Here is a 23,331-nt window from a genome sequence, read left to right as displayed (position 1 = left end):
TTGAATCCCTTTTTAAAAATAGGACATGATTATTATTTGTTTTATAAGAGCAATGTTTTAAAAATAAAAAGAGAGCACACTTTTTTTTAGATAATTTCTTCTTCCTGGGTAGCTGTTACTGAAACTAAAAAAAGCAGTGCTACTAACCTGAAAGGAATCTTTTTTTCTTCATACTTGATCATCTTTTCTGATGTGTAAACTTTGAGCACAATTATAGAGCTTTTGTAGCAAGTTCTGCACTTCCTCAATTCCAACTGAAATGCATTCCTGAGCACCTGAGAGAGCCCAGCTCCCTGTACTGCCTAAATATTAACCACAGCCACATTTCAGACTGTGAAAACAGAGGCTATTTGGATTTGAATGTGTATTTTTTTAAGTGGCATTTGTGGTTTTCAGGGTGAATAGCAGAGTTTTCATATGGTATTGCAGCAATTGACCGACATTTCTGAGTGGGCTGTAAGTTCCTACATCAAGTCCCACCGATATTGACTGTCTTTGTATCAGTTTACCCCCTTCTTGGTAGTGGGTGAAATTACATCCCATTGAAAACCAACAGAATTCAAGTTTCTTACAGCTGTTAGTGTTTCACCTTGGTTTGGTCTTTCAGTATAAATATATTTTATATTCCTTTTATATAATGCCTTTCATGCTAAGTAGATCATGTGGCTAATTGAGGAGTGTCATTGGAGAGTGACACGTATCATGATTTTCCAGCTCAGCAAGGCTTTTTTGCAGGTGATATGCCCTTTATGCTTCTGAAGAGTTGAAGAACCAGGTTGTTTCTGCCATGGGTAAAATGCACAGCACCAAAGAGGTGGTGTTCCATGCAAGCTCCTGTTCTCCTCCAGACAGAATCTGTGCAGCACACATGAGATTAGCAGTAACAGTAATGTTTCTTTTCTCACCTGAGGCAGTCTGAGCAGGAAAACTGCTATGGAAAGTATTCATAAGAAGTACAGTGGCAAAAAAAAGTTTCTAGGATCAGTTTCCCCATCCACATGAGTACATCTGGTCTGAGCTGTTCATGGGGAATTTTAATACATCTCTCCTAAATTCAAGTGGGTATCTGCAGCAGAAATACGCCATTTGAGACATTTCCTTTTTAAATCACGCCACTTCATTTCATGTGTCCAGATAACAAATTTCTTAATAGTTCATAACAGTTCCATAGAGAACTGGCTTCTTTGATTTAATATCTCAACTGTCTCTGATAGTAGGGATTGACCAAGATTGTTGTCTCGGGATTGAAAAAAAATCTTTTCTTCTCTGATAATAGTTTCAAAATTGAGTAAATTTTGGTATGTGTTTCTCTAATATGAAATTCCAGTTCCTGTCTTAGTGTGTAGTTACCCATGTTTTTCAGCTCATTTTGCCTTTACTGACTTCTAGGTAGTGAAGAACTGGCATGCTGGAAATGCAGCAGAGATAGTAACAGATCACTCCAAGGACGTAATATATTCTGCTAACCATCTCATATACAACAGGGAATATAATATGACAATAAAGAATTTATCTTCTCCTTACTGAAATGTTCATGGTATCAAAACAAAGTTGACTGTTGCTAGATGGACTAACATTACTTATCCCTTTTGCTAATGATAGCTACAGCTGTTTTTTTTTTTTCTGCCCTCAGACTGCAGGATTTCAGGAGATCCTAACTGAAATTGAAATTTTAGCTTTGATTGTGGGTTGCTTATGTCATGACCTTGACCACAGGGGAACCAACAATGCCTTCCAAGCCAAGTAAGTTTTGTAATTCTTATTACTGTAATTAGTTTTTCTTCCACAGAAGAGCAAAAGGTGACCAGGATGAAGAATGAAGCATTAATTTCAGACCTCCTAGGCCAAGGCCAAGTATTCTTGTTCTTGTTTGTAGTGAGGGACTGTCCATCCTTATAATTCTCTGTTCTTTTTTGTAATTGCTGGCTTTTCCTTTATATCAGGCTGTTGAACTGACATGACGTATTGAAAGGTGGTGCCAAAACTTGTTTGTTTCAGGCTTAGGTGCTATTTATTCCTGTATTCAACCCAGGAAATGCTGAAACTGTCTATATGGTTTGTTCTTGCTGGCTGGAATGCATGACATTAAGTAAAACTTTATTCAACTACTGAGAAGAAATAGGTAAAACTGAAATAATGATTTTACAAAAACTTTCACAGCAGTGTAAGCAAGCATACATAAAGTAATTCCTAGCTTATGAAGTGTGAAACCATTGCCATCATGCTGGAGCTCTGATGCATATCGTCAGCAGCAGGTGGCTGGAGTAGTTGCCTCAGCACGTAACCATCAGCTATGGAGCACACATCCTGGTCTGTAGAAATACCTCCTCCTTGGCCTGCTCCACATGCCAGAGGACACAGAGCCTGTCCAGAGACATACTGCCATTGGCAACAGGGGTAAGAGGGAGGGTGGGGGCGTTTGTTAGACATCCCCTGCAAGGAATGGCAAGTACCCACCAGAACACAAAGCAGGATCTAAGACAGATCACAATCACCTATGTGAAATCTTACTCTCCTGACCATTTTCAATTCTAGAAATAAAGTTTAGTGTATTCAAAATGCTTAAGACCTGACCTGATTCTGCAGCCCTGACTTGCCTGTGATTTTACTGTCCAAGCTGATGCTCTGAGATACGGTGAGGTAGAAGCACTGTGGTAGTTTGAGGTTTCTGGAAGGTTTGAGGGTACTTCCTCTTACTGTCATAGTAAGGGAACTCCCTTAAACAGTGTCAAATTCTTTCAAAAATCTGTTTTCCCTGAGAACAAGGGGAACAACAGGAAACACTGCCTGACAGCATGCCGGCCAAGCTGTGAAGTAAAGCTGTCAGACACTACAGCTTCTCTAAATCTCATGTTGTTTTCTCAACAGCCCAAGTCCTCTATAGTCAGAATATGAGACCTTGAGTCTCTCTTGTCCTGCAGTTCCCAGCATGCATTTGCAGCTTTATCTGTTCTGCATTACTGCCAATCCTCCAGTGTGACAGAGTAGTCAAATGGTTTTCTGAAGATATTTGAAACACCAAGTGATGTTGTTATTAGCCTATTTTGTCCTACCTTTTGCAGAAATGTCTATACCTGGGCAGCTGCGTTTCTGGGGGGCAAATTGCCTCAGTGATCATCACTCCAACTGATATTTCTGGTATTCACTAAGCTGCCATTTCCTGAGCTATTGGTGTTGCTGTACATTCTCAATGAAACAATGACACTGTCTGAATCTTCAATCACCATAGCAAGGAAAATCAATTGCAGTGTTCAAAAGTCAGAGCTCATGGTGCAAAGGTTACCGAGCACTGCTAGATGCCTTTTTGCAGCTGGGTCTTGAAGAGAATCAAAAAAGACTGGACAAATGGGAAGGGAGCTCAGCTGATTGATGTTTATGTTCCAAATTTACAAAAACGAGACCCAAGATTTACATCCTGACCATTTTAGGCTCTGATTAAATTAACCACTTCTCCACCGTAACATTACCCAACAATACCTCTTGTACTGATGGCTGAGTTAAAGGTAGAGGTTTCAGCATTAGGCTGCTATCACTTTTTTGACAACAGAGTACAAAGAGGAAACTACCATTTTATGACTCCAGAAGGAAATTGCTGAAGACATTTAACAAAAGCCGAGCATTACTACACATGTATAAAACATCCCTGAAAACAGAAGCTATAGTTTTCATTGTAACAGCAGCTATGATTTATTCTATCACTTGACATAAATTTAAGCATCACATTTTCCTATTTTGTCTTCAGTGTTCAGTGCTGCTGTTCTGTGTGATGAAAGTTCAAGAGGTATATGATGGAGGCAATATCACAGTTGTCTGAAATGGATCTGTTATATGTCTCAACACCACATTCTCTAGGGGTGATATTTCCTGGACATCCTTCTCTCTAATATAGCTGCTTCTGATAATTAAATATCTGGACAGTGCAGTTTTATAGTATATGCTCCTAGGAGACTCTTTCTGTTTGTCTCTATCTCTTACTCTCATTTCTTTGGAAAGAAAACCCATATTGTCACTTTAAACTGGGTCCCAGAAGTGAAATAATGGTGAACAGTAACTATTCTGACAATCCAGTTCTGTTTTCTGCACCCCCCAATGAGTTTCAATTTTATAATTGTATTCCACGCTTTTTTTTCTTTAAACTTAGAAAAACCTACCTGCTCTGTGCAGGCTGAAGCTAATTTTGTTGTAGTCAATAAACATGATGATAAAATATGTTCTAGAGAGATTATAAACTTCATATTCCCTGCTATCACTTGTGATTTTTTGTTTACCTTAGAATTTTACACACAGACAGAACCTCACTGCATTTGCAGTTGGTGTTTTGGTGTGTTTTGGTGTTTTATTACAAGAGTTGATAATCACTCATTGTAAGCCACCATGTTTGTTAAGAATTAAAAAGAAAAAGTAGCAGAACAGTCAGTTCTAGCTCAGCAACATTGCTGCAGTGGTGTGCCTGTGCTGTTGCATCACTGAGGTGCTTTGAAAGCTGCGTTACACAATTCCATGTAGTTGCAGGAAAATCTTTAGTCAGATGATGACATTTAGCAAAGTCTGGAACACAAATGCCTTGTATCTGTCTGTAAATTAGTATTTTGATCTTGTCAACTGTCTTAAGTGTGGTTGCTGAAATGGAGAGTGGGGCTATGTGTATTTGTTACTGAATTGTCTCTGAAACCTGCTTGGTAAGCAGACAAGCAGTATTTGTTGACTCCCCATGTTCTGTTTCAGGAGCGGATCAGCCCTAGCTCAGCTCTACGGCACCTCTGCTACCTTGGAGCACCACCATTTCAATCATGCTGTCATGATTCTCCAAAGTGAGGTACAAAAGCATTACTATTAATCTCACTGTAAGCTATTGGGCAGTTTCAGCTGGAGAAATACCACACACAGTACGTTTTTAATGCCCTCTCCTTGAGGAATTATTTATTGGTTACCACAAAGGTCACAACTAGCACAAAATTAAACAACTACAAATGCTGATCATAGAGCCCAGAGATTATATTTGTCTCAATCAGCTAGGTGCAAGGAGAACATATCCTAATCATATTGTCAGATTTTCTCAGCCTTCTTAAATATATCCTGCTCAATGGTTTACAAGAAGGCAAGAAAACCTCTTACCTTTCCCCACAGGTGTTGTATTCAGAGTATCACAGTCATCCTTTGCTCTACCAATTTAATGTCTTTTGACAGTCTTTCTCTGTAATCAGTATTTTCGTGATGATTTTGTGTAGTTTTATTAAATTACTTTTTAAAAAAACAGTAATATCCTGCTATCTAAAGTACACTAGTTGCTTTGCAGATATATGTAAAGACATAGTTCTTGCCTAGAATGGCTTATGCATACCAGTGTGCAGCATGTGCTACCACAGAGATGTCGTGAGAAAAGTAGAAGAATGGATAAAAAATCCTTTCAAAACAATGGACAGATTTTCTTAATTTACACGGATAGATTGTTGCAAAATGCATTCAGTATATATAAAAACAAACATTGTTCATGCAGCACAATTGGAGACTGTATGCCAGTCTGCAGTAACTTTTGAAGGGTATCTGGGAATGTCCTATGATCACAGACAAATGGGAACAGGATGATGACTTTACCTTTGTGTACAGTGCCACAGAGATTAGTCATGGGACTGTGGCTCTACTGTTCAGTTTCTCAGCATTATATTAAAAAAGAAGACATAGGAGAGCAGAACACCAGTATGAGACTTAGCTCAATCTGCTTAGCCTAGCTTATCTAAAAGGTGATACTTATAATTAAATACCTCCTTATACTGCCAGGGAAAGACATAAGAAAAAAAAATAGCTTTTGAAAGTGAAACAGACTGGTTCAGAATAGTAAAAAAAGGAAAGGTTTAGAGGTTGGTTTGTTGTTTGGTTGGTTGCTTTTTGTTTTGTTTTTTTTTAATAAAAATGAGATTGTTCAGCCTCTGGAACAAACTTTCCTGGGAAATAGTGATTTCTCTAGCTCATCATGACCAAATGTCTCTCTGAAGACAAGCTCAAGACATTGACAACTCTGTGGAAGTTTATAGCTCACCTGTCCAGATGGTTTTCTTTTTGTTTGCCAGCTAAAAAAGTCAAGAAGTCTGTGGAAAGAAAACAACCAAACAAACCCCAACCCTTTGCACCTGGAATCTATTCCAGCATCTTCAGAGATGTGAAATATTACTCAAAATGCAAGGTAGCTGCTTCTCCAGGTCCTCATTTCTAGGCCAGAAATTCCTACAGTATTTTTATCCCATAGACAGTAATTGCTAATGGAACAAAGCACCCCATAGTTTGGAATATGCGCAGATTTGGGTCCTCTAATCTACTTAAAGAAGCATCAACTTTCACCAGCCAAGCACTTGCTCTCCTCTCCCATGTAAAATGAAACTAGATTGTATCCTATCCACTGATGTTGATAGTCTGTCTTTGCTATCTAGAAGGTATATTGCATTATTTCTTTAGATTTTTATCATGTTGCACAAAGGAGCAGTTTATCATTCAGTTGTGACATGCTAACGGAAGTGATCCTGAGCTTTGTAGTGACATGGTTTTGTACATCATGAAACAGGTCAGGAAGGCACAAATGTTACAGAAAAACAGAGAGCTTAGTAAATTACCCTTGTTTGTAAGAATTACTGTTTTTCTGGTACATTTTACTTTATTTTCTTCTGAGTACTTTGATTTTTAAATTGTTTTTCATAAATAGGCTTTACATTCTCAAATCCTCTCAATATTTAGCTGAAAAGAATCATTTCACTGTCACAGAGAAGAGCATCCTTTATGCATGGCAATCGGATGAGCTATTAAAAAATACAATCTCTACTTGCAGACCTTATCTATGTCCTGAGACCATCATGGTTGTAAGAATCCTGTTGCTAGAAAATTTTTGCTTTAAGGGGCATTTTAATCTTCCTAAGCAGAAGATGGCAGTGCACACTGAATGCGTGCATTACAGTGCTAAATACCCCCAAAGTAAAACTCTGTTTAGCAAGATACTCATTGTTTCTATAGGTGAGTACAGAAAAATGAGTGTAGTACTTTTATTTTAATTTAATTCAATGTGAGTAATATAATAAAGACCACTACTTAAGCTTACACATAGAATTCTCCATTCATTTTGTTTCTCTCCAAGATTTCATAGAGACGGTATAGGATCTCTGTCCCTCTTAGTTTTCCAAAATTCAGTTACAAAAGGACCTTCCTGTTCACAAATAGCAATATTAATTAATTTGTTTTCTTTGATTCCAGACATTGAGCTCCTTTCAAATTCTTTAATCCACAGTCCCTTAAAAAGTTGCCCTTTGGACCTATGAAAGGCATTTAAACTACATACAGTTGTGGGGTTTTAGCCTGCACAAGCAACTGTAAGACAACACAGTAATAGACAGAGTGAGCAAATGGGCTGTTTTGAATGAAAAACTGGTTTATTGTCTTTGATTACTCTAACAACAGTTTGTGTGCCTGCAAGCAGCAGCCCAAATAAATCTATTAGGAGCGCAACTCAAAAGCTGCAATGCACAGCTCCCCAAAACATGTAATAAGAGGAAAGATTGAGATGTATCCATAGTTCTTCGCCATAAATGGAGTCTGTGCAGGGTCAGAGAGGCTATAGTTCCAGCAGAGTTTAGAAAAACGTACAAGGTGCTTGATCACAGTCATCAGCTCTCCCACCCCACTATAATCTCAGCAGTATTAACATTATTATTTTATTTTAGTTTTGCTATGGATCAGAAAAGGTCTCTGTTACAGGGAAACAGTAGACTGAAGAGTTAGAAAACCTTTTAAAAGTCTGTATTGATTGGTAGCCTTTTACCTCTTTTATCTCTTTCATTATAGGGTCACAACATCTTTGCTAACTTGTCCTCTAAGGACTACAGTGACCTTATGCAGCTTCTAAAGCAATCAATATTGGCAACAGACCTCACTCTGTATTTTGAGTAAGTATTGGCATTCCTTGTATTTGACAAATGAAAATTCGAAGAACTTACTCTAATGACCTATTAAATACCAATAAGGATATATAATATGAGAAATTAGTGTTTAGCCATGGTTGAAGATATTTAGTCTAATACTTACTATGTCTTAGGCTGATAGAAATATCTCATGTCCAAGTAAGTTTTGCTTTAATGTTTAACATGTCTGTATCAACAAAAAGCAAGTTAAGTGCTAGGCTTATACTTTAAAGCAGTCCTAGGAATCAGTTACACCTCAGTCCTGTAATTCTTCTGTCTCTACTGTGATGATTTCTTCAGGCACATAGAAAATCAACAACATTTAGAATTCTTTTCCACCAATTCAGAGTTTCTAAACGTGCATGCTAAGAAATATTGTATTTATTTATACATCCAGTTGCAGGGGTACCGGAAGCATACACACTGCTCCTTTCAAGAGAAATTATGAGTTTGGCTCATATGAGCATACGTCTTAAAAAGCTAAGTTCAAGAGAAGTATAATAGGATCCGTCTCATATAATTTTCTTCCTTTTCTTTGATTGCAAGTTAACCCTCTAAGTGGACTTCAAGTTGGTGCTAGTTCATATTTTGCAAATACTGTTAATTATCACCAAGCTCTTCCCAGTGAAAACGTGGGAGTATGCATGTAGTCAGAGGAGTCATGGTGTCACGGTCACTTTGCACTCAATTTTGTATCCTCCTCTCTGGCATATGCCTGTGGCTAACTTACAGGGAAAAGTGCTGTTGGATGTGCAGTTTCAGTGTACTGTCTTCCTTGTCTTGACAATAATTCATCCTAAAGGAATTTTAGGATGAAAGAGTGGCATTTAGTAATGTTTTTCTTAGGGTGGTATACCTATATCTGCCCCTCTTTTGTTTCCAGAAAACTTCAGGCAAAGTCTTTACCCTGAAATTGTCCAACTGTCTATATCAACGTTGTATCTTTACCTGTTAATTGTAAAAATACTAACTGGGATGCTGCAATGTTTGCTTTGTCTGTTTTTTCTCATTATTTGGTTATTGTGCTAAAGGCTGTTTCTAAACAGTACTGGCAGTAGATATGCTGACATTATTTCCTGCAAGTCTATTCTCAGAGAACTTGTATGAAGAAAGGGTTTGAGTGCATAGTTTTGTTACAAATAACTTCTAAATGTTACCCCATGAAGAAATTTCTGCTTGCTGACATGAAAATCTTGAGCAAGACAAATAAACCCTTTTAATCATAGCCTTTTTGAAGCTGTCTGTTAGGATAGCTCAGTATCTGGAGGATTGGTACAATGGGAAATTGCTGATAGCTTTGAGTGAGATACAAAGACCACAGGGATGCCTCAGTCTGGGTTCTTCTGTCTCACCACAAATAACAGGTGCGACAAAAATGTTTTGCACTGTCAAGACACGGATGAGTGGCAGAGACTGAGAGGGCAGCTGCCCTGGCATAAGCCCTATGAGATCCTGCGCAGCCAGAGAGAACCCGCAGCAGTGCCTTGGGAGAGAACCCAGTCCAGACTCCGACATGATGGAGCTCTCTTCCCTGCCTTAGGTTGAAAACCTACATGGTCAAGTCGTCTTTCTAGATTTAATACAGAGAAATAACGTCCAAAATGGGACATAGCTGAATTTCAAGATTATTCTTCCTGGCTTTCATAATGGATTTTTATGTGCTATGTGAATCAGAAGACTTAGCAAATGAGACCTCTCTACTCGGAAGCCTGCAAAGAATATTTTCCTCTTGTCTTATTATGATTCATTAGTTATGCCACTTCTGAAAGTGCTTGAAAGTCATTCCCTGGAAACATTAATGATTTACGCTTCCTAACACCATCCTATGTGAACAGATGTTTCTGCACAAGTACCTAACTTGTTTTTTCAGTTTGCTATGTCTTCAATGTTTTTGTAGAGAAGGAAATTATCATATCAGTATTCTCTGAATGCCTAAACTTAATGATCACAAAGTCAGCTACCAAAACAGCAACAAAACTCTGGGCAGATCAAGGCTTTATGACCTTTTCAAAAAACTGCTTTTCTACGAACAAACACAACTATTATATTCAGTGAAAGATCAGAGGGAAAATATATGTTTCTAGTAGATAAGCCAGAGAGGGACATTTTACAAGGACACGTAATGATAAGACAAGGGGTAATGGCTTTAAAGTGAAAGAGGATAGATTTAGATTAGGTGTTAGGAATAAATTCTTCACTGTAAGGGTGGCAAGGCACTGGAATAGGTTTTCCAAAGTGATTGTGGAATCTCCACCCCTGGAAGTGTTTAAGGTGAAGCTGGATGGGGCTTTGAGCAACCTGGTCTAGTGGAAAGTATCCCTGCCCATGGCAGGGGAGTTGGAACTGGATGATCTTTATGGTCTCTACCAACCCAAACCATTCTATATTTCTGTGATAATGATGCTAGTAGGTAATAAAACAAGCAAAAGAATGGAACTGAATTGAAATTTACAGAAAGTCACTGGAGCAATGAGCTGGGGCCAATTTCATGAGGTTCAACAAGGCCAAATGCTGGATCCTGCACTTGGGTCACAGCAACCACTGGCAATGCTACAATGGGGCAGAGTGGCTGGAAAGCTGTCCTGCAGAAAAGGACCTGGGCGTGTTAGTCAACAGTGAGCTGAACATGAGCCAGCAATGTGTCAAGAAGGCCAACAACATCCTGACTTGTAACAGAAATAGTGTGACCAGGAAAGGGATTATCCCTTTGTACTCAGTACTGTTGAGGTGACACCTTGAATACTGTGTTCAGTTCTGGGCCTCTCACTACAGGAAGGACATTGAGGTGCTGGAGTGTGTCCAGAGTTGGGCAATGAAGCTGATGAAGGGTCTGGAGCACAGGTCTGATGAGGAATGGCTGAGCTGGGGATGTTTAGCCTGGAGAAGAGGAGGCTGAGGGGAGACATGCTCACTCTCTACAACTACCTGAAGGGGAGTTGTAGTGACATGGGAGTCGAATGAATGATGGGACATGGGGAGATGGGTTCAAGTTGTGCCAAGGGAGGTTTAGATTGGACATTAGGAAGAACTTTTTTACCAAGAGGGTTATTAAGCATTGGAATGGGCTGCCCAGGGAGGTGGTGGAGTCACCATCTCTAGAGATATTTAAAAGACACATAGATGAGATGCTGAGGGATATGGTTTAGTTTAGTAATGGGCCTGGCAGTATGAGGTTAGTGGTTGGACTCGATGTTCTTAAAGGTCTTTTCCAGCTGTAATGATTCTAGAATTCTATGAGATGGGGCACTGGACTGTCACTCAGAACGTAGGTATTTGTTTTCCAGCTTTGATGCTAATATTTTGTGTCACTCTGGACAAGTTGCTCCATAATTTTGTACTTAAATATCCACCGTACCTGGGGCTGGGTCTATTTCATAGTCTAGTCACTGAGAGCAATAAGAGCTGCTTGGAGTCTCGGTGCCATAAAAAAAATACATACTATGATGAGTCAGAATTTTGGTACTTAAAGACACCACACAAGCATTAACATGTTGTGGCTAGTGTTTTGTCCATCTTTGAGGACATAGGCAAAATACTCCAGAAGACAAAGCATGAGACCAAGCAGGGAGACTTAGTATCTAGTCAATAAGAACTACTAACTCGAGACATCTTGCCATTTATGAGTCTCACTCTTGTTCTGTGTTTTGGATTGCGTGCCCTGATAAACCCTTTAGGATAAAGAAGTAAAAGAAGTAAAAACTTGTCCTTTTGTAAGGACAAGTAAAGAAAAGTGTGTGTGTGTATTTCAGGGGTGTTTCTATTGCCTGCCTATCCACTGCTGTAGTTGAACATATCATGCTTTCATGGAAGACTGAACATTTTGGTACAATTTATTTCCTTATCTGTGAAGACCATAAATACAATATTGGTTTTACTAGACAACTCTGACATTGATAACAGACATTTATAGAACAGGTTTGGAAATTAGTATGTTTCGCTTAAATAGACTGTCATGTAACAACTTTAACAATAATACATGAGGTGAAATGATTTCATATAATAGAGAGAACTGTGTTTCTACTGCAATGTTTCCTTGGAAGTGTCTTGTTTCCCTCTCTGATAATCTGTTTTGTTGCAGGAGACGAACGGAGTTTTTTGAACTTGTCAGTAAAGGTGGTTATGATTGGAATATAAAAGACCACCGAGAAATATTTCGGTGAGCACTGCTTATGTGAAAGTGTAGCCACATCTGTTTAAGGAATTTCATATATCATGGAGTGAAGACTTAGAGCAACAACAGAAGGCAGTTTATTTTAAAAACATGATCTATGATAAGAAATGTATGGTATGATTTCCAAACGTTACCAAACAGCAGAGATGTTAATCAGTGTGACCTCACCTTCTACATTACTATCTCTACCTTCACTCTCTGTCATGCTTTCTTCCCTTTCTCCTAGCCTCACCCATTACCACTCACTCCTTCTGCTCTTTCTCCAGAAAGCATCAATATTCAGCCTCAGGACACAAAGATGTTTCTTGTCCATTTCACCCTTCCTTTCTCCTCTCAGTTGTTTTCTTTCACTGGCCTTGCTTCAAGCTGCTCTTCTAATCTGTACCTGAGAATCTGCAGATACACAGTACTCTTCTACCTTAAGAATTATCTGGGCATGCATGTGATTGAAAACCTCAGACATTGTGGGTGATTCCAGTACACCATGCTTTTGAGACAATAAAATGTGTGCATTTGCATATGCATGACCGATTATGTCTCATTTTATCTGAAATTTCATTAAAATTCTGTTTCCTTTTGGTCTTTTGACCAAAATATTGGCCATTTTCTGTTTTCCATATCATTTGACTCATTCCTGATTTTAGATTCAGCCAATATATTTGATGCTTCATTTTTAGTGCCCTTGTTCTTCATTTAAACTTTCTTAAGACTTTTCTCTGCATCATGTACTGTACATAAACGCTTTCTACAGCTGAATGGTTTCTTTCTCCTAATGCATATAAAACATGGTTGTAGCTAGGTATTAAACTACAGTGGAACAGTATAGCTCATAGTAAATCTTAAATTTTTATTGTAGATGAGCAGGGGAAACTGCTTAAACAGTGTCTGGGATGCCTCCTGTGATTATAGGTTCTCCTGCCACAGCAGTCACTTACAAATAGGCATATAAATTAATCCCGTTTGCAGGTGTTATTATGTCATAATACTCTAACTTATATCATGTGAAGCACATGCTTTCTAGTAAGTTATAGGCATTAATGTAAGTAGCGTTAGAAGTATTGCAAAATTAGCAGTTACTCCCTTGCAGTATCATTTCTTTTCTAGTGTGCAATGCATAACACCAAAATTCATCATCTGTTGACCTGCAACACATTAGGCTTCCTATGCACAATTGTGATGTTAAAGCCATGCTGATGGCTCAGATTTCAAACATATCATTCTTTTCTGGAGGAAAAGAAGGTGCCAGGGCTGACATTTTATATATGTATTATTTATTTATGCATCCAGAGCAGAGTTGTTTAGAAACCCAACAAAGGTTGATTCACATTGTATTGTTCATTTCTGTTTTTCAGATCAATGCTAATGACAGCCTGTGACCTTGGAGCTGTGACCAAACCGTGGGAGATTTCAAGACAGGCAAGCCATGATTAATAGCAGGGCTGGGAGGAGGCGGGACTGGTGGGACAATATTCCCAGGGCCCTGGCTTACAAGGGACCAAAACTGGAATCAATTTACAGCGGTATTAATGCTATAAAAAAACAGCAGGGGGTTTCTGCAAGAAATGGTTTATTGCATAATCTTTTCATGCACACATGCTGGTGAGCAGCATGTAGATACCTGAAGAGATCTAGCTTTACACTCTTTCCTCTTATTAACCTTTTAAATCCATATCAGAAAAAGAATGGATTAAACAAAAGCATTAGCCACGTGTAGCTGCATTTACATGTTTTGCCCCAAAGTTTTTCTTAGCAGTAGCAGAATCTTCCCTCAGCAGATGAACTGCGAACTTTGATTAACATAAAATCTTCAGTATATATGCTAAGATAAATGTATTCATTTGCTCAATACTGATGGAAAAAGCTACAAGTGTAGTATAAAGCCTTTTTTAGGATCCTGTATTTAGAAACAAACAATTAAAATTCAGGCTTCTGCTGCTGAGTAGGCTCTTTAGAAATAAACATAAAACTTGGGTCCAGCTTTGACAAACAATTACAATGTGAGAAAGCAGCGGAGAATTTCAATTGGCTTAACAGCAAAGTGAGAATTATAAAGATGCAGTGAAAAAGAGAAGACAGACCAGAGAAATAGTGAGGCAGCAGCAGCCAGATTTCTTGGAGAAGGACAAGGAAGTAACAGAAGCTGAAAAGGACCTACAAAACTTACATAAACTCTATAAAAAAGCATTTATGTGGTGAGTGCTTCAGCTCAGCTTGCAGTTTTGTCAGATCAGTCTTTTTTTTTTTTGCTTGTATAAGCAGACTATGACAATAGTCCTAAGACTGCTACTCTGATGGACCAGAATATAGTCACCTCACATAGAAATCAAGGAAGTTGCTCATATCCTACAGTGGGAAAATGAATCACAAGATTTTTTCAGTGCCACCTTGCCACAGCTGCAGCATGTGCAATCCCTCCTCATTTTTCCTCTTTAACCCAGTTAGTGTCTCCGTTTTCCTTGACAGCCAAAATGTCAGGTAGGATCTGTTTTCTGTGTTGTCAAACTTTGAGCTGTGGTGCTGAACTAGTGCTGAAGTGTCTGGCAAACTGCTTTTGTTTTTTTTATCCTTATCACGTTTGAGATCTGTGGGTGAATGTTCTTCTGCAGGCTACTGTACAGGTTTACTTTATAGTGAAACATACAGTCTGGGATTGATTGAAACATTGCCTGGTTGAGCAGAGAGGCTAATAAATCCACAGAGGGAAAACAGGAAATATTTGGACTTCAATTTTGCCAAAAGAAAAGAAAAATGAAAAGTGAGGAAGAAAGAGATTAAAATAGATGAATCAAAGGGAATAAAGGCTACATGTAAGAAGGGAAAATTCAGGAAGAGAAGATAGACAAAAGACGACAGAGATGGATGCAAGGAGAACAAGATCAGAGTAGCAGCGAGGGACAGAGGTGGGACTAAGTCTTGATTATTTTTATCCAATACACTTGGCAAACCTTTAATTGCTGCTAAGTTGTTAAATTATTCCTCTATCTGGAGTATTGATCCAGAATTTTATTAGTACACTGGGATTACATTCATTATAAAGTTCCAAACTGTGCGCTAGTCTGGCTCAAGATTTAAGAGTACTTTATAGCATCACTTCACCTACTTCCAATTTATTTTGGTATGCCTTATTTCAACTGTAACAGGCTTAGGATTTGTGAATGTTAGCTACCATGCAGTTACTAGAGCAAGACATTTTGAGATTTTATGAACTGCAGGTTCTCTGCTTAGTTCATCCTCTTGTGCCTTGGCATTATGAAATAATTTCCTGGCTTGAAAACATTTGAAAACAATAAGCAAGCATGACAGGAGCTTTAGGGACTGAATGCTATCTTCAGTAGATTAGTTTCCCATTTTTGCATCTCATATGTCATATGTGCCCATCTTCAAAACTCTACGTGTGAGAAGAGTTCAGTATATAAAGGCTGTGGTATCAGGATTGCTTGCTGTTTGATTTCCTAAAATTCTTGTTGTTTCCATAACTAATTTTGGGTTCAAATCTTGTATTCTTCCGAGAAACACAAAATTCTGCTGTGAATAGAACATCTTTCTTCACAAAAGTCAGAAAGATGCATTCCAGCTTCCAACCCACCAGTTCTTCGTTTTTATTCAATATGATAAGGTTTGGCTGTTTGACCTGGGGCTATTTAGCTTAGAAAAGAGAAGACTAAGGAGGGATCTCATTAAGACTTACAGGTACTTAAAGGCTGGATTTCAAGAGGATGAGGAGACACTTTTTTCTGTTGTCTCCAGTGACAGGACTAGGGATTACAGACATAAGCTGGAACACAAAAAGTTTGACTTCAACACAAGGAAAAGCTTCTTCACTGTGAGAGTGATGGAGCACTGGCACAGGCTACCCAGGAGGGTGTGGAGTGTCCTTCTCTGGAGGTTTCCAAAGCCACCTGGACATGTTCCTCTGCAACACAATCAAGGTGAACCTGCTTTAGTAGGGGGTTGGACTAGATGATCTCCAGAGGTCTCTTCCAACCCTGACCACTCTGTGCACAACCTAAGTTCATATTTAGATATTCAGATCTTACAGTGGTGATAGTCATGGGGAAAAAAGTAAAGCCTAATAGGGAAGAAAGCCTTTGTGATTTCACATTAAATTAAGACAACAGAGGTTATCGATTAATTAAATTTCTCTAATAAATGGAGTTATTTATAAGGGCAACAGTCTTTAAGTACTCAGAGAACTCTTGCACGTTTTACAAAAAATGTTACAGGCAGAATTGTGGATGCCAACAAGAAGCTACAATTTTCTATGCTCTTCTCAGTGCATATAACTGCATTGAATGCTAACTCAACATTGCAATGTAATTCTTCCAGTCAAGACCCTGTCAAAAGGGGATAAGTGTGCCTACCAGTGGTTATTGCTGTTCATACCCTCATACTCCCTGTATACCCTGTCCTGAAAACTATACAAACATGTGCCTGACATTAGTCATGTAACTGGAGCTATTCACTTCTTTACAGTTAAGCACAATCTGAAGTCATGGTCTGAACAAGAACTCATTGCTTTAAAAATTATGTGGCAAGAACTCTAATCTTTATCATGATTTCTGTTGTAGGCAGCTGAGCTGGTAACCAGTGAGTTCTTTGAACAAGGAGACAGAGAAAGATCTGAACTCAAACTCACCCCTTCAGTAAGTTTTTATCACTTCTGTTACTGAGTTGAATAGGATAAGAAAATACCATTGGCTTCATTCATAAAAGCTAGCTGTGTTTTGTATTTCAAGAAAAATCTTGGAATAAATAAAAACTCTGTCCAGTAAAGACATGCATTTAGAGACATATATAAAAGCTCTCCAGTTAATTCAGTCACTTTTGCATTGAGCCCTTCTCCTCATTTTCTGTACCTATTCCCAAGGTTGTTGTTTGGGTTTTTTTTAAGCAACAGTTTCTAAACAACAATTGTCTTTAATACACAGTATTAAAAAATCACCACCTACATACGGAAATCAAAATTGTCAAATTTACTTTATGCTGAAGCTGTGAAATTTCACAATTTCAAGCTGTTATCAAATAACCCGTGTTATTTGATGCATCATATGCTGGAAAAGTGTATCACTAAATATAACACTGTGATTTAAAGGATATCTGGAGTGTAATATAGGCAGATGGGAAAAAAGTGACAAACCAGAACTATGAAAAAACCCATTTCATAAAGTTTCTTAGTGACCTATTTTAAGGGAAAGCCTTATCCAGGTTAAATACTTAAAAATGTTGAGAAGCCATTGTCTGGAGGCAAGAGGAGAAGGGCGACAGAAAGCATTCTGAAAAATTCAGCTTACAAGCCATTCAGAAATATGTTTATACTTGCAAAAATAAAACCACCACCACAGTAGCTCAGGCTTCTTCTCACTTTGGCAATACTCACACACAAGCTTATGGTGATGTAATGAAGTCAATAGTGTTAAAAAAGTTTGTAGCAAATAATGCTCAGATACAATTAATGGCTCTTCACTTTGTATATTGTTAGAGGATTGGACGTTAATGAATTTCTTCCTAATAGTAGTTCTGTGTGTACATCTTCTCAGAAAAAAATAGTAGCCTCAGTCCAGTAAGAAGAGTAATCAGTCAGTCATGGTATTCACAATTCCGAGACCAAATCTAGGCCTCCATAACTGCAAATACTCTTCCATATAAAATGGATATAAGTGTTTTTCCTACCTGGCACATGAACTTTGCAAAGTGTGTTTCTCATGCTAATGAAGCATAATAGGAAGTAAAGACAAAAAAAAGACAAAACCCAGAGCTTTCTTCTGGAAATCTGTATCCAAAAGCCTAGACAGGTGAAAAAGAAAAGTGTATTGCTCTAAATACCTTCAGCATTTCCTCCATCATAGGAACCCTTTCACTCTGTCTTTGGGCTCTACAGTCTACACCAAGAAATACTGTAATTTGTGGGCCACAAGTAGGATGCTCTGAAGCCACACAACTTGAAGGAAGATTTTCCTCTCTGTTTGACCCTTCACAATTTCAAAAACACCACAGTAAACTGATCTATGAAGTGTTTTATGTTGGGCAATAAGTCTAGTAAATCTTCACGAAGTTCGTCATCTCTAACTGTTGATGGCTAAAGAGTCAAGATCATGTGAAGTTTTACCACATTAATGAAGAACTTCTAAACAAATCAAATGCTGACGTATTTTATGACATCACTGTCACAAAACACCTAAATAAATTGCTGCTAGTTCAATAAGAGAGTTGTTAGCAAGATAATGTGATATTCTTTTATCTTAAAATTCAAGAATTTTTTTTTATGTGTTTACAACAATCTGCAAATGACAAGATTTTTCAAAATTATTCTAATAGGAAATGTAGAATTTTCCAAATTCAAACCCAAGATTCTCATTTAAGATCACAGAGTCCTTGAATCTTACCTCCTGGTCTTATTTAGATATGCTGCGTGATACCTATGTGTGTCAGAAGGACAAGACTACAAACTACAAGAATTTAACCAGGTATTTAATGTAATGCAGTATTTATAGTCAGGAGTTTCTAGAACGTGGAGAAGGAAAGTTTTCTCAAGAGACATCGACCTTGAGGAGACAGGCCCAGAAAAGCATTTTGTAAATGGTGTGGATAGGCCACTAGAAGGAGGGTTAAAATCCTATAGATGGAAAGCTAGTAATCTCAGGCAGAGTATGGAGGAAACTCAACTCACATTCAAATTGCAGAACTCAGTTCCTCTGTATCCTTTCAGCCAATAATTGAGCCTCTCTAATTTCCCTCTCTGGGGGGAGTGCAGTGAACAGTGAATTAGGCTGTTTCCAGAAGAACAAATTGATCATTACTCTCAAAATAGGTCTCTTCATTTCCCACCCTTTGGGTTCACAGACATGGCTGGTTCTGCAGAAAGGGTCTGTAACTGTTCATTTTGCTGAACTGGAAAACCATATGTGAGAAGAAGGAGATTCCTACCCAAAGGTATCTACTTTACATTCCTAAAGAAGGTTTCTTGCCAGCTCAACTCCAACTGTGGAGCATTTATTTTACATCACAGAATTATAAATTTCAAATACATTCAGCCTAAGAATTTTGAAACAGAATTGAAAATAACCAATTTATTTTTCATGCTGGACCAAGCAGTGGGAAGACTGCTGCAAAGATTGATTACAGTTTACAAAGTGTTCTGGTGGTGAGAATTTGATCATAGCTCCAAAGTGCTGGATGATATATCTGTAAAATACTGCAGTGTAATAAAGCATAACAGTTTTGTTCCCTTCTCAATTCAGGCCATTTTTGATCGGAACAGGAAAGACGAACTACCCAGGTTGCAGCTCGAGTGGATTGATAGCATCTGTATGCCATTGTATGAGGTAATTTTTACTTAATGATCCTGTGGAGTCCAGAGAAGATTGCTGTTGCCTCTCTAGAGAAAAAGATTTAGCTTACAGTGTGGCTGTGAAGGCTATCTAAACTCTTACTAGATTTCTTTGACTTTACTAAAAGTCTGAATTCTATGCAGAAATTTTCAGAATCCCTGAAGGTGGTGATACTGGTAAACATAAATCCTCTCCCAGTTATAAAAGCTGATAGGGCAACTGTTCCTTTTATTATATTTGAGACCAAGTGGCTGCCATCATGGTGAAGTGTGGAGTGCTCTGCAGAGAGGTGCCAGAGGATAGCCTTGGTAGGTGCTGCTGTCAAACCTGCCCAAATAAGTGTGACCCAAAGGGAAGTTTGTACTCCCTTCTGGCTCCTTTCCAAACTGTTAAGTGGCACTCCAGGCCAAGCTTTTAAGGTCAGTGACAAATGATTTGTGGTTTAACCTGCATGCTGTTTAACTTGGAGTTTTCGTCATGCTTCTACACGGACTGTACTTGGTATTAAGTGTACAAGCTCTCTGGTACTACTTTATTAAGGCTATAGATGACCAGAATAATTCCTCTCTCTTTTTGGGTCAAACCACCTTCAGAATTTTACTTGTGCAACATAAGCTCCACCATTTTTACATTTGTCTTTTATTTATGTAGAAAGCACTGCTACAGGGGTAGGGTAACAAATGGAAAAGAACACTAGAAAGTTAAACATCAATAACTGTCAACAAGTCTTCCTCCTACTCACTGAAACCACACAGATTGCCTTACGCCACTAAAGACTGATAGCTAGGCCATTGATATCTGAGAAAACCTGGTGTTGTTCTTACTAAGCATTTTTGGGGAACTGCAACAAGTTTTCTTCATTACTACTGCACTCTGAACTACCTCACATCCCCAGGCAGTGAATGGGTTAGTGATGATACAAAGACAAGAGCTGGGAATCCAGGTACAAGCTCCCATGTTAAGGTTAAACTGATGAGCTTGTGTCTGAATAGCTTCCCTACACACAAGCAAAAATTAATTGTCAGTTCTTTTTCATTTTGTAGACCAGATATGTCACCATTAGCATGAGATAAGAAGGATGATCTCCTTCCCCTGCTCTCTATAATTGGTGGCATCTGAGGCTGCCACTGTGGCAATAATGAAGTGACTGCCCTGCCACAAAGGCAACCCTGTTGTGTGAAAGGGACAACATGTGCTTGTGTCAACAGCAGGGTGGGCTACTGCTCTGCCAGGAGTCTCTTTCTTAGGTCAATCTTTGTCATAATGAAATAAACTAAAACTACAGCTTTCAAATTATTATGGCAAGGAAAGCACAGAAAAACAATATAAACCTGTATTTTAAAATGCCAAGAACATAGTGGACAATGGGGAAGCTGGTGAGTGGGACTGACTTTGGACAAAAATTGTTTAAAAATAATATTTCTTTCAATGTAAAGTCCATATGACACTAGAGTGCATATTATATCAGAATTCATGATTTATAAAAGCATCTGTAATCCAAAAATGTACAATAAAGCAGGAAGAATCAGCTCATCCTCTGCATAAGAAGACTACCTCTGAGTACTGAAGCTCTGGTTAGTTAGCTCCATCCTAGCAGGAGATCTCTGGGGAATATATTCACATCTGATTTCCCTGCTTTCTGCTTTCTTTGCGTCATGCTGTGCAGCTATTAGCCTGCTGCTCAACAACTTTAAAAAGAGACACCATCAAACCTGGAAGTCATTGCAGCACCAGCCTTAGGGGTAAACAGAAAACTTGATGTCATAGTATCACACTGCGGGAGATTCTCTCTCCAACGTGGAGCCAAGTTTAATTTTCATATCCAGCTTAATCAAACCTCAATACACATATCACATCACCAGCATATTCAGGCATTGTAAATCCTCCATTTAGGGATGGCTGAACAGTACAACTATGGCCAAGTCCCGGGTTTCTGGTTTTTTTTCTTTACAAATGCATTCTTTAAAATTCTAGACATTGTAATACATTGTAGGGACTGCATGTGGGGAGAGAATGGCTTACATCATTACAACTGCAATATAAAGATGTGGAGTGACAGCTGACAAATTAGTAAAATCTTAGCGGTACTTATATAGCTCACTAGCATAGTGCTTATAAAAAAAGGTATGTTTGGAATAAACATATGACACTCATTTTAATACCAGAATTACAACATTAAATCATAGAGAACAAAATCAAGGCTTCTGTGCATAGTTATTGCATGCTATAGTGATTACAAGTCCTGCAACCATTTGGGCAGATCTTAGCACCCAGAGCCTTGAAGGCAGCTCTGTGGAGCATGTGTGCATCCATACCAGCGCAGTTGCTACAGCAGGATCTAGTGCTGTGCTCTGTGTCATTTGGCACCCACGCAGTAGAGATGGTCCCAGAAACCAGTGAATGCTAGCAACTCCCATTAAAGTCAGACAGATCAGCAGAGCCCACTGAAATTTTTCCTACTCAAATTAGTTCCCAAGAGTAGGTTATTCTTGGCAATGGGGATGTCTGAAGTATGCAACACAGAAGGAACTTCACAGCCCGAACACCCAGGAGCAGTCTGACACCAGCCCAGTGCCACTGAGAGTACTGTAAAAAACTATTTCTTCTCCACAGTCCAAGCTTATGAGCTAGGCTGCATAACAGAGTGCCCATGGAGAGTGTTTCATACGTAAAAAAATATATAAACTTTGCAGAGTATCTTAGAGTGTCATGTCCTTGGTAGCGTTACTGCTTTTCTCTGAAACATTATTTCAGGCTTGATCAGTCTTCTTCTGGGGAGATTTGGCTCTACTTTTTCTCTATGCATCTGCATTTCCTTGAAGTAGATCAAGACATGCTACTTTGGCATGCAGTTCTTCTCCCAAGTAAAGCATAATGAAGTCTCCTTTATTAGGGAATGTGTATCACATCGCTCTGCTTACAGACTCAAACTGTTCTCTGAGTTTGGCCCCTTTGTGTGAGAAGCTTTACAAGTGACTAGCAAAGGACTAAGATCTGTGCAAATTCCATTAGCAATCATGTTTGACTGTCCTTGGAATGCCCATCTGACTCGGAAGTAGGTCAAAGATGTACAAAACATGCTACACAATAAGCTAACGTGAAGCTTGAAGCTGAATATAGATATACAACAATAGCTGAACTACCAAAAAAACCTCCGTAATTACACACAGCAAGATTTCCCATTCAGGTGTGTAAATCTAAAACCTTTATATGTTTGCTCTGTAAGCCTGATTCTGCTTTTGTTAAGCCATGGATCTGCTCCCTTGCTCTCTCCCACATCTGCTGCTCAATGTTGGAATCAGTCCACTTCCAATTTAAAAATACCTTAGTAATCAAATCTGTTTGCTTCACACTGAGGATCAAAGGTTTGTGAAGATAAAAGCTTCCCAATGTTCTGTTCATTGCTTTTTATTACACTTGGGACATAATAATTTTATTGAATTTACTTTTTTGATACTGTAGTGATCACTGATGAGAGTGTTTTTATGTGACAGTGGTGCTTTTGCCTTGAGTAGCAGAACAGCCATTCATTTACTCTGAAGTTCTGATTTCAGGGGCTTTTGTTACACTTCACTGCATCACATTTGCTCTTCATTCAAAAATGCCAGCAAGAAAAGCATTCATCAGTAGAGATGAGAGACAAGCTTATTAGAATAATAACTCATAAGGAAAAATGCATTTTGTTGAAACTGTAGTGCATTTCAAATCTGCTAATGTAGCTTCAGTATGAAGTAATCATCTCCTTTTTTTGTTAGAATATTGTGTAAAGCAGAAGCACGTGCAACTAAAGCAAAAAAGCTAAGATATCTCATTGAAAATAAAGCACAATGGCTACACTGTGTTCAACAGATAGAGAAAGTATATTGTACCTATTTGGACATCTGTGTTCGTG

The 23,331-nt window shown here is 38.5% G+C and overlaps 1 protein-coding gene across 5 annotated transcripts in view; it reads left to right on the top strand.

Moving 5' to 3' along the window:
- PDE11A (phosphodiesterase 11A) overlaps window positions 1-23,331 on the top strand; it is a 145,540-nt gene that overhangs the window by 107,816 nt on the left and 14,393 nt on the right. Inside the window, exons 13-20 of one of the 5 annotated variants that reach the window (XM_062004895.1) lie at window positions 1,634-1,743; window positions 4,726-4,816; window positions 7,825-7,925; window positions 12,019-12,096; window positions 13,464-13,527; window positions 16,680-16,754; window positions 18,952-19,041; window positions 19,350-19,405. In XM_062004895.1, the coding sequence (XP_061860879.1) occupies window positions 1,634-1,743; window positions 4,726-4,816; window positions 7,825-7,925; window positions 12,019-12,096; window positions 13,464-13,527; window positions 16,680-16,754; window positions 18,952-19,017 (585 nt within the window). In that variant the 3' untranslated portion in view covers window positions 19,018-19,041; window positions 19,350-19,405. Of the gene's footprint in view, window positions 1-1,633; window positions 1,744-4,725; window positions 4,817-7,824; window positions 7,926-12,018; window positions 12,097-13,463; window positions 13,528-16,679; window positions 16,755-18,951; window positions 19,042-19,327; window positions 19,434-23,331 lie in introns of those variants that run through there. The other 4 variants (XM_062004893.1, XM_062004896.1, XM_062004897.1 and 1 more) reach the window with 4 other exon arrangements.

The sequence above is a fragment of the Colius striatus genome, chromosome 11, assembly GCF_028858725.1.
Source record: "Colius striatus isolate bColStr4 chromosome 11, bColStr4.1.hap1, whole genome shotgun sequence".
NCBI lineage: Eukaryota > Metazoa > Chordata > Aves > Coliiformes > Coliidae > Colius > Colius striatus.
The sequence above is the reverse complement of the archived record's forward strand: the minus strand, read 5'-3'. Positions and strand labels throughout refer to the sequence as shown.